The following is a 14,548-nucleotide window of genomic DNA, read 5'->3' as shown; positions in this document are numbered from 1 at the left end:
AACAAATATATGGATGCATTTACGTTCATTTCGCGGCAATTTTCGGATTCACGAGAAATCAATAAATGGGGGTTTTAGAGGCTTTTTGAGGAAACGCATATGGTGCCAAGCACTCAGGCTATGTTACAAGTCATGTCGGCACCCCCAAGAACGTTTCTTAAGAAAAATATGATAGGGCCTGGAGAAGTCCCAAAATGCCCGAGAAACCGCCAAAATTGAAGGTTAATACATGCTTTCAGACTTTCTTGGGGCTGAGCTTCACACGCCATGTGATGCCTCCTAAGGATATGGGAGGTCATTGGTAAGGAGTCACATGGATTGGAACGAATATATGGTTGCTTTTACATTCATTTTGAGGCAATTTTGGTTTCACGAGAAGTCAACAAATGGGATGTTTAGAGGCTTTTCGAGGTTAACGCAAATGGAACAAACGTTACAAGTCATGTTGGTACTCGTACGAACATTTTAGGAGAAAATCTTGACCGGGGTCGGAGAAGTCCAAATATGCCTCAAAATCAACTAAAAGTGAAGGTTATAATACACGCTTTCAAACTTTCCCGGGGTACGAGCTCCAGATGCGGTGGTATGCCTCCTCGGGACATGGGGAGTATAGTCCACGGCATCGGGCCCAAGCGGGGTCGGGCACCCATTCCCATGGGTTGTGTCCCACATCCGTTGCTGGCACTTGAAATGCACACTTGTGCCTTGGAAGGGGCAAAAGACGCCATCTTGAGGCCCTATAGAGCATAGGAGGGCTGTGCCAAGTGAGCCAAGGGAAGGACAAAGTGGGAAAGGAAGGAGAGTTTGACGCACACAGGGCCATCCTTAAGCACCCCTGGGTCCCTAGGAAGATCTAGGACGAAAAAGTTTTCGGGCTCATAGAAGTCGAAAAATGGCCCCAATAAGAATAAAAGTGTGGATTATAGTCCACGAATTTGAGCCCGTTCGGGGCTGGGATCTCGTTCCCATGGGGTGCTCCCCACGGCTGTTATAGGATCTTTAAAGGAACACTCGTTTGGAATCAGTAGACGATGCCATGTGGGGGCCCTGCGAAGCATGGCGAGGGAGGTGTCAAATGAGCCAAGGGAAAGCCAAAGTGGGCAAGGAGGTAAGGTCTCAGGCGCATAGATCACCCTTAGGCACTACAACCCTAGGAGAGTCCGGATTGAAAAGAGTCGTCAGGCTCGGAGAAGACTAAAAATAGCCTGAAAAAGGGAACAAGCGAGGATTATAGTCCATGACTCCAAGCCTCGTCGACGCCGGCCACCTGTTCCTATGGGGTGCGCCCACAGCTGTTGTAGGCCCTTGGAAGGCAAACTAGTGCCTTGGAAGGGGCAGACGACGCTATCTAGAGGACCTACGGTGCATAGCAAGCAAGGTGCCAAGTGAGCCAAGGGAAGGCCAAAGTGGACAAGGAAGGAAGGTCTTAGGCACCTAGGGCTATCCTTAGGCACCCTGGAGCCCTTAGGAAGGTCCTAGACGAAAAAAGTCACCCGATTCGGAGAAGTAAAAAATGTCTCTAAAAAAGAAAAAGGCGTGGATTATAGTCCACGGCTCCCGTCCCTGTCAAGGCCGGGAACCTATTCCCATGGGTTGCGCCCAACAGCTATTGTAGGCCTTAATTAGAAGGCACACTCGTGCCTTGAAAGGGGAAGACAACACTATCTAGAGGTCCTACGGAGCAAAGCAAGGACAGTGTCAAGTGAGTCAAGTAAAGCAAAGTGGGCAAGGAAGGAAGGTACGAGGCACCGAGGACAATTTTTAGGCAACCCGGAGACCTAGGAAGGTCCGAGACGAAAAAGGTCTCCTGATTCGAAAAAATTGAAAAATAGTTTGAAAAAGGGAAAATTTGTGGATTATAGTCCACGGATCTGGCCAGGAACCGGTCCTAGGGGCCGCTCCACAGGCCACAGCTGATGTAGATCCTTGGAAATAGAGATAGGTTCTTTTTTTTATCTGTTTCCTCTCCTTAAATCCTCATGCACTTGTGAGTATTGAATTTTGTTTACAAGTAGTATTTCCTTTCCCCTCTTTTATGCAGATACTTTTCTCTTTTTTTTTTGTTGTTCTGAATCCTAAACTCAAAAACAGAAATTATCGCCTGTTTGTATGTTAGTTGACCAGCTCTGAGACAGAAAAATGTTGTTCAAATTTGAGGATCGTGTCGGTATCGCTTCGCTGATGTTTTAACCTAACCCTAGATTCCATGATTTTGCTATTCATCTATCATCATCGGTAAGGCAATCAACAATTTCTTTTATATTCATTCACATTCTTTATTATCTGTTTATTATTTGCATTCATTGCAAAATCTGGAATAGATCAAAGGAATAGAATTATAGAAGAAACTTGGTAATTATGTATTTTGACAATAGAAAGCTAATGTCGAAATGGAATTTGATTATACGAGCCTTTACCCTTCGGTCCAAGTCCAACTTTACCTTTTTTTTTTGTCACTTTGATTATGCATATATATTTGGTCTATAAAATTGGCTTTCGCGGAAATTTGCTTATAATGTAGTATCATCATTTATTAGGTAGGAGGAGTAGGGGAGTTTGGAAATAACCTTTGCTCTCCAAATGTTATTTGAAGCTGAACCTCATGCTACTGTAACGGATGGTCGTAGCATTATTTAGCAAGACCCACCCTTGATGAATTAGTTTCCAAATGCTCCAGTCTTTTTTAAAATTTCTTATTTATAGCCAGGTAGCACTAGCAATTCTGCAGAAAGTGATTTGTAAACTGGCCATGAACGGAGTAGTAGATTGGTGTGAGCTATGCAAAGTGTAGTTTACTTTAGGAGTAGTGTATCTATATCCTTTAGGGCTAATATGCTAATGTAAAGCCATTGTTTTTGTTTCTTTGGAAAAAAAACTTCTTTCGAGAGTGAATGAGATAGTTCGTGACTATAACTGATAGCCTTTTGCCTTAAGCTAGAAGAGGTGTATGGATTTCTTTTCAGGATTGAAACTAAACCATTTTGGTTTAATCCACAATAACCCAAAGCTAAATTATGTTCATTATTCTTTTAACGCCGTTACTTAGCAATGGATATCAAGTTAGCAAGTACAGATGCTTACCATAATTCTCTTCACCAAGTATCTTAACTAGTATATTAACTTGGTCAAAGCACAAGAAGACTCCCTAAATTTCTATATGCCATGCAAGAATGTTACTCCCTGTTCCATATATTTATGTCAACTTTATTAATTTCTTTTTTATGTAACTAAGGATATGATGCACCATTACTTGTGAACTTGAATTACCAATTCTTAGTTTTGTATACCAATTCAGCACGTAACAACTTATTGGTTTGTGAGCATAACATAAACTACCCGTTGGTTAGTGGTAATAAATAGAGGTATAAGTAATTAACTCGTATGCATTTCTGTTAACAAGGTCCCTCCCGTTGTCCATATTACCATTAACTTCACGTTATAGAAAGATATGTGAATGCAAGGAGTAGCTGCAAACAACTTAATTTTTTTTTTCAGGGCCTCAATTATATATGACATTGCGAAATATGTGGGCATTTCACAACAGTGATCACTGCTCAGTATGCTTTTTCAATGTCTGGGAAGCATATTGGTTTATGTCAGATAGCAACTTATGTGTTTGCTTCAAAACAGCCAGTAGTTTAAACTCAATGTGTCAGATAGTCTCCGCAGATTTATCAAACAGCAAAATTATGTTAGATTAGTGTCGTAGTACCCTATTTGTTCATTTTCAACTTCTTTGAAGACCTTTTTTTGTTTATAATTAGAAATCATGAACCTTAGTGATATATGTCTCCAACTTTTATCATTGTGTTTTCCTTATCAACATTTAAATTGTTTAATTATGGGAGTAATATGGAGTCTGTTTCGGTCAAGTTACCTTTATCTTCCAGGGTTTTAAGATTCTTGATCGGCATGCCAAGATTTTCAACATGTATTAGCTCCAATTTGTCTATCTACTTTTGAATCATGTGAAATAACTTAGAAGTATGATGACGTATTGCTATTAAATTTCTTATGTAGTTGTGGTCCTTTTGGAGACTTTGCCCCCCTATCATTTCATTTTTATTCCATATTGTTAACATGCATCTACTATCATGTTGACTGTGTCTGCTCCTCATTTATGTTTTCAGATGGATTTGGATTTGCAAACTATTTCACAAGAATCGTCCCCTTTTAATTTGCTTGATCACATACACGTTAATAATGGCTTGGCACATGAATATGTAGACATGCCTATGGCATGTGGTCTCTGTGGAAGAACTCTTTTATTGGAGGATGAGGTTTACAGTGATCTCCAAAATGTCAGCATATGTGATGACTGTAAATTTCTGCTGCTCGAAGATTTTGGCACCACAGCCCATAATTCTCTCCGAAGAAGATTATCTGGAAGAAGAAGGCTGATTAATGGCAGTTCCGACACGATCGAGAATTTCTCACAACAGTTCTCACAAATAATTAATCTAGCAAGGCATATTGAGCCTGATCATGAAGATGTTCGTGTAGACACAGATCCTTACGTGATGGTACCGCAGCCTTCAAGCACTCATACTACACCTAGTGGTTCTAGAAGATGGCGGAGATTATTTTCTGATACAGAAAATGATGGTTTTAACTCTGATTCATTATATGGTGAAAGTGAATCAAATGTCAGTGCCGGTTTATACAGGATTTATCATGGTGATAGTGATGCTATATCTTTTACTAGTTATGAAGGTGACTCTGGTGCTTCAGTTGATGGCCATACATACTTTGACCCAGACATGTATGTTCAATCTTTGGAGAGAAGTGACATTGACAGTGACTCTGATATTGATCCGATGCATGCTGGTATTGTACACTGGAATTCTGATGAGCATGGAATAGAAGATGATGGGTGGGGAGAAGTTGATGCTGATGCAAATACAGTTAGACCTCAGGAAATTGGAGCTCATATTGACTCAAGTGCCAGTAGTGATCATTTTGTTGAACGCATTAGAACAGATTCTTCTGAGTTTGAGGGAATGATTCGTCGAAGAATTAGGGAAGTTAGGGACCTCCAGATTCCCAGCATCCATATGAGCCTTGAAGAATTCAGTGAAGCACCTCATAATGGTAATTCTGGGGACTATCTTGATGCTCGAGAATTTGAAGAATTTTTGGAGCATCTTGCTGAGACTGACAATTCAAGACGAGGAGCACCCCCTGCTGCTGTGTCTTTCATTGATAATCTTCCCCTGGTAGTCATATGTGATGATCATCAGAAACCTGATGGCCTGATTTGTGCAATCTGCAAAGATTTGCTTATGATTGGCACTGAAGTGAATCAATTGCCCTGCTTTCATCTATATCATCCATCCTGTATATTGCCATGGTTGAGTGCAAGGAATACCTGCCCCCTTTGTCGATATGAACTCCCGACTGATGACATAGATTATGAGCGCGGCAAGCGAAATGCTAACCATAGAGTGGTTATTTCTGAAATTCAGGAGCAAGAGGATAGTGATGATAGTTCTTCAGTCACCACCTATACAAGTGAAATGTATGAAGCTCAAGATTTTGCTGCCACATTGGAAAATGTAGGCATTGCTGGAGACCTTTCACGTACAAATGGTAGGAGGGGAGGATGGTTATACCTGGCAGCCGCCCCTATAGTTAGCCTTGCAGGAATTGTTTTTGTGCTCTGGCTGGGCAACCCTCTTGTAAGAGGAAGAAGGCCAGCTGGGCATCATGGTTCACCTCCACAACCCATCCACACTTCTGGCCCGTTCCCCCGCAACCAACAGGAAAAGAGGTGGTGTTGGTGGTTTTAAACATTTAGTCAGTGTAAAAATATGCTGAAAGCAGTTGCTCTGGCCCTTCAAATTTTGCATTATCGTTTTGGGTTTTTATTACCAGAAAAGGGATGCTTGGAATTAAATTTTTTCACGAGGAAAGCTTACTTCGCTGATTGTAAATGGTTCTTGTACAGAAGATAAATAGAGTTATTTGATGTAGTCATTGTGCATATAAGATAGAGAGGGTTCTTTGCTTTATAACTGAGAAGTCCATGGCAGCCCTATCATAACTGCAGATGTTCGGGATGCAGATAACTGTTGGTGGGGTTATTGAAGGTCAAGTTTGGAGCAATGGCAATGTGACTGGTGCAAATGGAGAGAGCTTGATTGGTTTGTGGTGCTTGTCTCCAATATGTCACAGTTTTGTGGGCAAACCTCAAAAATCAATGATGCAGCTTAGGGGCCAGCTATATCCTGAAGCAAAAGCAATATATAGACTGCAAATGGCCTTTGCAAAGTGGTTCTCATAGCATTATTTTGGAAAGTAATTGCCGGCAAGTGGTTTGTTTTCTTAAATCTTTCTAATAGCTTTAGTGTGGGTGGGTGGATGTCTGTATATGCTATCATTTATAGAGCTTATAATGGACATTGTATCGGATAGTTATTGTATTTCATCATCAATAAATTAGTCCCTTCTATCCCTCTAGATGAATAAAAACCCCTTCTGGGTTCTACACAAACAAACCAAAAAAAAAAAAAAAAACATTGCAGATATGGGTCTGCAAGAAAATTTACTACAATATTATGTAATCTATGGTTAAAGTTCTAAAAAGAAGAGGTTGGAAATTTTTAGTCAGATTACAAGACACAGGAAAGAAGTGACTCCATTTTATATTGATGAGGTTTGGGCCAATTTTGGCAGCTTGGTGCTGCTTGAGATTTATATATTCGTCTACTGGAGAAGTCTTGAATCAATCCACGCTTCCACTGCTCTACATGAAATGCTTTAGCTGTTGTTTCTTCAGCTATTTACTATTTCTTAGTTGATCTTCAAATGGTTCGATATCCACAGGTATTAAAAAAAGGGCAACGTATTTTATTCGACACTGTTGTTCATACTAATTACACAGCACACATGACTAGTGACCAGAGAGTTTTGAAGGCATTAACCAGCACAACATATTATATATTCACATACTGATCAAGACCAGTAGCATCTACACAAAGCTGCTTCTCCAATACCTTTGTACAACCCTTCTTTTTTCTTTTATTATCAAGATTCAAGACGGATCGCTCCAATTAGACTTGTAAGTTCTAACAGGCAGAGATCCTCAAAATTTCATCCCTACCCAAGGACAAATTATATCAACCCTTCATATTGTACTCCATATAGCCAAGTACTACCTCTAGCCTAGCCCCTAAATGACTTTCTTTCATATTCTAGGTCAGACATTTGACCAATCAATATCCATCAGAAGTTTAGAACTAACAATTAAAATTTGATCTTGACAATTCAAAGCTAATATTTAATAACCACAACTAGATTCAGATCAGGCAAAGAAAGTCCTTTTAGAAGAGTATGTGAATGTATAGCACAATCCATCCAGCCATTGAAATAATTGCAAAGATATGAACCCAGAAAAGTATTGCAGCCGATTCCCTCCCACATCCTCGTAAGTTGGCAACAGCACCTACAAAACACTCGGAATATATACGGAAATCAAAAATTCTACTTCTCTTGTAAAATAATGCAATAGTAAGCTACAAAAATAGTGAATACTGTGAAAATGAGAAAATAACTAAATCGTCAACTGCACATAATACACAACTTTACATGCAGTGCAAAAAGATGATGCGGAAGTACCTGAAAGCACAGACGTCGGCATTGTGTGCTGGAGGAGCAGTACAAATTTAAACATCTTGTCACCAGCAGGAAGAAAGCCCAACTTATCCGCTAGAGTCACTATGCCAAGCCCTGCTGTTGGAACCAAAAGCAACCGCCCAAATATGATTGCGGCAGTTGTCCTGAAACCAAGTTTTGAACTTCCAGGACCTGCACAAAACATTTACAGTTCAGTTCTGATCCACTAGTCCCTCAACACCAAAATCAATGAGGACAGAGTGCTACAAGCCAATAATGAGAAGAAAACCCCATTATTTTTCAACAAAAAATCAGCTAAAATCAACATTAAGTAAACTAACCATCCACAAGGTTGCCTCCTAATGCCAACAAAATGCATGGAATCATAGCCTCTCTGAAACACAAAATTGTCCATTAGAATAATTGCAGGGTAACACGTCCCTAAATTCTTGAAAACAGCAAGCTTTTCAAGAAATTGTTAGGAGCTGCAAACAAAGTGTATGTGGCAAATATATGGGAACCCAACTTTTTCTAAATAAACGCTTCAAGTTTTTTTATAATGTGATATTCATACACGTAAGAGAAGAAAAATTTAGGAGACACTTCTCTCAAAGTGGAACTCTTGATGCGACATTCAAAAGGGTAGAGTATAAACTAGATTCCTGCATTTGCAATCCAATCTATCCAATCTGCCACCCTATTGGCTTCTCTAAGGATATGCTTGATCTTCCAATTGTGAAAAGTTTGCAGCATAAAGAAGAAAACAAGCTTACCCAAGAATCATACAGCTGTCAGTGAAAAAATACAGTGGAGCATCAGTTGTAAAGATTAAACTCTTCAAGAAAGGCACACAGCCCAGTATCATTGCCAATACCTGCAGCATAATGACATGACAAAAATGATAATTTTAAACCATCTATATCATGAAGATAGAGAAAATAAGAACAGTTGATTCTTGAGAAAGAAACGATCTGAAATCAAATACAGTGTATGGAAGATGCTGTGTCACAGTCCTATTCCTATATTTTGAAATTCGAAAGTATTCAAGGGAACATCATTTTTCAATCAAAAGTTTGTTTCTTACTCCCTTCACCCCAATTTATTAGCTAAAGACGATTTCCGCACAACTTATTAGGAAAGTGAAAAGTAGATACAGAAATATGGATGTGGGGCTCACCTATATAGAAAAAGTGAAGAGAAAGATTGCTAAAAAGTGTATGTGGCAAATATATTGGGACAACCCAAATAAGACATTGTGTCTACTAAATTGGGACAAAGGGAGTATCAGTTATTAACAAGACAACTAGAATCCATGCACAAATGCAATCGGCAAAACAAATTCAATCTTCGAAATTTGTAATTTTTTGGGATAAAAGAGTGGACATACGTACATACATACATATATACATATACATATGTACATGTATGTGTTTGTGTTTATGTGTGAATATTTGTGTGGGTACAGACACACAATAACACTTCCATACAATTTAGAGAGTTTTCTTAAAACCATATTTTCCTAAAAGAAAAATGCTCGGCAATAGCCATAGCTATAAGCTAATCCATACAAAACTTCATGTATGCATCTACAGTTTTGAGCTTGCAGCAGAATCTTCTGCTTTAGCGACAACCAGATTTTCTTTTATATTAATTTATAACAAGCCGAGCCACCATTTACAAGCTGAGTATTAGTGGCAATTCTCCACAATTGAGCTATGCTCTTTCTTTTGTTTTATTTTTCATAAACGAGTGACTGAGTGGTAACTTGGTGTCGTTCTATGGAAATAGCAGCTGCTACACCATACAAAGTAGCAGCGGTTTACAAAGGATTAAATTTAAAAGTATATTCTTGTAAACCACAAAATAGTTACAATCAGTAATTTCTTAGCATGCATTGTCACTTTTATATTTAACTCTCCTGGGGGAAGGTAGGAGCATCGACCTGAATACATTATTCATACACATTAAAAAGTCTAAGCACGTGCAAGCTATATTGATGTAGCAGGTGGATAAGAATGAACTTACAGAAGCAATAATAGGAGGCTGTATGAGTTGTTTGAGCTTTAGCTTGTCATATATGAACATCATTAGCTCCTTGATCTGCATCAAAGCACAACTTGGAGCTTAGAAAGATAAGCACGGATCTAGCTCAACTTGGAGCTTAGAAAAATAAAGAATTAAGGTACTAGCTCAAGAAAAATGGAAATAACTATAATACCTTTTGACCAAAAGTCCATGAAATCATGAATATGACATTATAAGATTATGTAGATTCATTGCCAACTAAACTAAGCTTCAGACAACATCTAATTATTGGTAGTATGACACACTCTATGATGATTATTGGTTGTAAGAAAATCTTAGTAGGTATCTAATATCTTTATCTCTCATCAGCTGCAGCCACCAAGTTCTTTCCTCTTTATTTGCATTTAGTATAGTTTTCCAAGCAAAGAAATATTGTATAGATAACTAGCTCTCACTCCCAGAGTCCTAGTCACAGTTTCAAGAACAAATGTTGAGACGACCATTTCCTGAATCAAGTTAGAGCAAGATGTCTAGCACACAATGAGATATGCAAGAAGATTCTAAGAGGAGACAGTGTGGAAGATCTTGGAAGCTTTGTAACTCATTATGTTGTACACATCATTGGAAGTCCTAGTGCATTGTTTACTAGCTTATTATTCCCGGTTCCTCGAGTCCCATGTTAAATCTTCTCATGTGCTCTTTATTGTATATGTTCTCTGTCATTATTGCTTGGAAATGCATGATTGAGTAGGCCACATATTCTAATAGTTTCCCTCTTTCCACCTTGATGACAAGGTGGAATTGGCTGTGGGGTAATGCCAAAAAATCAAAACCAGGTATCCTCTCCTCTTATGCTAAAGGAGGTCCAAGGGCTCAACAAATAAATTTCGAGGGCTGTTCTAAAGATGCTATTGATGTCAGAAGTTAGTTTGAATAATAAAGATTGTGATTGTAAATAGCTAAAGAGTTTGTTGAAATGTAGTAGAGTGATCTTAGTAGTATAATATAAGAGAAAAAGAGAAGGGAGAAATTATCCAGATACTTGAGTAGTGCGAAAAACACTCTTGGAGAGCCTTCATCCTCTCTAATGAGTGAGGATTGTGTAAGTTTTACTCATAGATTATCAATACAAATTATTATGATCCCTAGCCTAAGTTCTTCTTAGTTTCTATTTTGAGCTTTACTTTACCTGAGTGCATAGCAAAATCATTGAGAAGTTGAGAATCTTCTACAAAAACTTACTAAAGCAGACTCCACAGAAATTGATTTTCCCTCCTAAACACATTAAACCTTAATTAATCACTTAAGTGGAAATGCAACAAGTGTCTTATTCGGCATTGATTATTGAAATGTTAGGCATTGAATATTAAGTTTTATTTACTTAAAGACCATTTATAAATCATCTCATTAGAAGTTAGAGTTATGTTAATATGTGAATTTCAAAAAAAAAACAAATATATTGTTCAGAACTTACCTAGTAATAGAAATTATGAACAACTCTTCCTGGAAAGGCACGCATTTCCATGTAAGTAGAAGTGCAATACCAAGGAAAGAAAGAAAATGACATTTATAAACCACCACCATCAGTCATTGGAGGTCACACTTCAGGTTGTTTGAAGATGAATAGACAAATCTCCACGACTCATGATACAGATTAAATAGGTGAAATAGTCTAGCATTCTTAGCATAGAGACACTTTGAAGGCTCGAGATTGAGAAATCAGTAGCCAAAAGGACCTAGTTGATTCAATAATTCATTTTTGGTATTCTATTCATCATGGCATTTTCCATAAAAGTCAAGAGCCCCCCCTTCTAATTCAATTCCTGGCATGTAAAGTCATATTCAAAATCCCCATTGATGTTTCTGATAATTATAAAGAACCTGGCACTTCAATATTCCATTCTATATCACAGCACAGAAACAGTCATATGTTAAATGTATGATAACACTGTATTCTGTGACAAGCTATAACTTATAGAGCTATAAGAGAAGTAGAATGACTCTTGCCTTTCCTTTGTTTGATACATTTGATACCACCATCCCTGGTTCTTGAGAAAGTAAAGGAACTTGTTCTGGTGTTGCACTTCCATTATGCTGTTGACTTTTAATTGGAACATGTCCACCTTCAACATCAAAGGTCCCTTGAGGAGGCGGTGCTAGCATTTGGAATACATATGTATACAGGACAATTGCACCAACCTGGCAAACACCAAGGAAAATACTCAGACATCAAACATGGTAGAATATACTGCTGAAAGGAAAACAAACACTTGAGGTAACTATCACTCCAAAAGACTGAAAAAAAAGACAATTAAGCTAAAGGGAAAAATGAAGAGATAGCTTGCAGCAATAGCAATTTATACTATTACATAAGCAATTCAGTAGGATCGTAAAAAGCTTTGAAAATTTATTTGTTTTTATCCACTTAATGTGTTAGGTTATCAAATATAACTACAAGCTGCAATTATGTATACAAAATAGATGCATATATACATCAACATATGGCAAGTACCATAACATCACCATAGTCCTTCACATGGATCGAACTGACAAACAAAAATATAAAGTTGTAAGCACTGGATCTCAAATGCATAATGTCTGCTAGTTTCATTTTTCTAGTGTAGAAGATAAATGCAGAGGTTTACTGGATCCTGCAACTATGCCCATTTTTTAAAAGAGTTGGCAGTAAAAGAACAGATTTTGTACAGCAACATTAGCTGGGGATATAAAACATACCCACTGGCCAAATGAAATATAGGCTGTTCCATCTCGACTGCACTTGTCTGAATCGCCAAAAGGATTACCCTGATCTCTACACAAAGCTGCAATCAAGACAAGAGGCACATTGCCAATGTTTCCTGCAGGGGGGGAAAGAAACAACGACTAGCAAGGTGAGTAGAAGACATATTATCATAATAAAGAAAGGGAATAGTCGCCACAAAAAATGTGCACCAAGAGTATTTGATAGCCCAAATATAATTGCTGTTACTCAATTTAGAGTCATGTATTCAACTATTAGCACAGGAAGACATTTCTTAGTTGCCTACACCTCATCAACCAGAAGCAGTACTTCTTTCACTTTCGTTTGGGAAAGGGAGCATGAGGCTCCCAACAACTAAACAACAGCAGTAAAAGCAACAGTCTAGGTCAGCAAGAAGGCAGAATTTCAGTTAAATCAGGAATGTTTACCAATTCCAATATGTATAATGGTGAACTTAAAGAAAGGGTAGGGAGGGCGGACTATCGTTGCGACAAGTAGGCCAATGAGTGAGCCTGATATAGTGGCGAGGACGACGTTGAAGGGGATAAACCACCTGAGAAAGAACAAGGAGCATAAGTTAGATTGACTGGTGGAGTTGAGGCATTAATACTTTGGTCTTTACGGGGAAAATAAAAAATCTGACCATTCCATCATCTTTTGGAGAGTAATAGCTTGACCTAATTGGGAGAATATCAAACAAGGGAGTAGAAGAGTAAAAACCAGCTGCAATGAGCAGAATCCAATAAGATAGGCAGGTGAAGATGAGATTAGTGAATTGGAGAAAAAAAAGAAAAAAAAAGATAGTATTAGTATTAGTATTACCCCATTGAGCAATTTGCGGCCGCTGGTAGGAAGAATGTTGACATACTTAGAGGCCATAAGAAAGCCGAGGAAGCACATGGTAAAGACCTTAGCAATGGGGAGGATGGCGATTTTAATGGTGGAGAAGAGGGATTGACCCCCTCCTTGAGTCCCCATTAAGACTTGAGCCAACATTCTCATCATTGTTTCAGCAGATTAACAATCTGTCTGAACGCATATACAATTTTGATCAGAAAACCATCACCAATGTCCAATACTAAGGGAATTTTGCTTGTTTTTGTCGACAACAAAATTACAAGACGCTATGTATGTGGGCGTACATACATAAATACATAATTCATAAAGTATTAGAGAATTGGTAATAATGAAGTAGTCGAAATCGGTGAAACAATCATCCGAAAATACTGATTCTCTTAAACAGGGGCCTGGTTGGTAAAAATCAAACCTTACAAGTTCAAATAACAGCGGAATTATGGCGAATTAAGTACCTGCGGATGCGGATGCGGCGGAGGCTGCGGATGCGGATGCGGCGGCGGCGGCGGCGGCGGCGGCTGCGGCTTCTGAATGTAAAAAGAGAGAAGAGACGGTCGAAAATCAGGAAGGCGACGATCAACCTCCCTGAATGATCCTTCTCTTCTCTCCTCTCCTCTTTTGTAGTTTTGTTTGGCTTCTCTTGCCAACCCTGCTATTCTAGAATTCGCGAAACTTCGTTAATATAGTAATGGAAAAAGAGAAACAATCAGAGTTAGTGACACAGACAACTCAAGGGAAGGGAAGGTCAGAGGTCACTCCTTCTGTCCTTTTATATGATTCAAGAGTAATCCCAGCTTAATTCCAACACCTTGTCGTTTCGGATTTTATTTTTGACTCCTCCCATCATCACAACTCTACTTCCTACTTTATACTATCTTCTCTTTCACTTCTAGATATTTTCTTTTAACAGATATCCACTTTCTTCGGTGTAAATCTTTCTGTTCCGATCTACTCTCCTACTCTCTCTCAAGTCTCAACGATATTTACAACCCAAAACATATCTATTTATGTTTCATCTTTGTCAAATTCATTTCAATTATGAATTATCTCTCATTGGATTGGGAATGAGAGTTATTAGAAGGTGGGAATTCATTAAATATATTTCAATCCCTGGTTTGGCATGTTAGTGGGATTATGTTGGGAATATTATTATCCCATGTTTGGTATGAGGTACTTAAGTAGGGAATATATTGCTAAATTACAAATTTACCCATTTTAATGAAGGATAGCAAAAGAAGAGCCAACAATATTGGCGAAGTATATTTTAATGAAGGGTAAATTCGTCTTTTAACA

The 14,548-nt window shown here is 38.4% G+C and overlaps 2 protein-coding genes across 4 annotated transcripts; one reads left to right on the top strand and one right to left on the bottom strand.

Moving 5' to 3' along the window:
- The first annotated feature begins 1,807 nt into the window (after nt 1-1,807).
- Nucleotides 1,808-6,453, top strand: LOC104898110 (hypothetical protein). 2 transcript variants are annotated; one of them, XM_057396377.1, is made up of 2 exons: nt 1,808-1,942; nt 4,131-6,453. In XM_057396377.1, the coding sequence occupies exon 2, from the start codon at nt 4,131-4,133 to the stop codon at nt 5,787-5,789; it is 1,659 nt and encodes a 552-aa protein (XP_057252360.1). In that variant the 5' UTR covers nt 1,808-1,942; the 3' UTR covers nt 5,790-6,453. The 2 variants fall into 2 exon arrangements, with proteins under 2 accessions (XP_057252360.1, XP_010683426.2); XM_010685124.4 differs by lacking the exon at nt 1,808-1,942 and adding an exon at nt 1,968-2,235.
- Nucleotides 6,454-6,826: 373 nt separating this feature from the next.
- LOC104898109 (hypothetical protein) lies at nt 6,827-14,249 on the bottom strand. Of its 2 annotated transcripts, none has more exons than XM_010685123.4 (11): nt 13,711-14,249; nt 13,223-13,425; nt 13,044-13,123; nt 12,829-12,953; nt 12,376-12,497; nt 11,647-11,838; nt 9,640-9,714; nt 8,388-8,488; nt 7,956-8,008; nt 7,618-7,806; nt 6,827-7,444 (listed from the first exon to the last, which is right to left on the bottom strand). In XM_010685123.4, exons 2-11 carry the CDS (start codon nt 13,403-13,405, stop codon nt 7,323-7,325), a joined length of 1,242 nt encoding a protein of 413 aa, XP_010683425.2. In that variant the 5' UTR covers nt 13,406-13,425; nt 13,711-14,249; the 3' UTR covers nt 6,827-7,322. The 2 variants fall into 2 exon arrangements, with proteins under 2 accessions (XP_010683425.2, XP_010683424.2); XM_010685122.4 differs by having other exon boundaries at nt 13,223-13,429; nt 13,711-14,248.
- Between the last annotated feature and the right edge of the window lie 299 nt (nt 14,250-14,548).

The sequence above is a fragment of the Beta vulgaris genome, chromosome 7 (genome assembly GCF_026745355.1).
Source record: "Beta vulgaris subsp. vulgaris cultivar EL10 chromosome 7, EL10.2, whole genome shotgun sequence".
NCBI classification, from domain to species: domain Eukaryota; kingdom Viridiplantae; phylum Streptophyta; class Magnoliopsida; order Caryophyllales; family Amaranthaceae; genus Beta; species Beta vulgaris.
Note: the sequence above shows the minus strand (reverse complement) of the source record. Positions and strands in the feature narration are given on the sequence as shown.

Coding starts and splice junctions, on each gene's coding strand:
- LOC104898110 (XM_057396377.1), top strand. CDS start 4,131: ATGGATTTGGATTTGCAAACTATTTCACAAGAATCGTCCCCTTTTAAT.
- LOC104898109 (XM_010685123.4), bottom strand. CDS start 13,405: ATGATGAGAATGTTGGCTCAAGTCTTAATGGGGACTCAAGGAGGGGGT. Junction 7,807..7,955: donor AGGAGGCAACCTTGTGGATG/GTTAGTTTACTT, acceptor TGTTTTGTGCAG/GTCCTGGAAGTTCAAAACTT. Junction 7,445..7,617: donor GCCGACGTCTGTGCTTTCAG/GTACTTCCGCAT, acceptor AGTGTTTTGTAG/GTGCTGTTGCCAACTTACGA.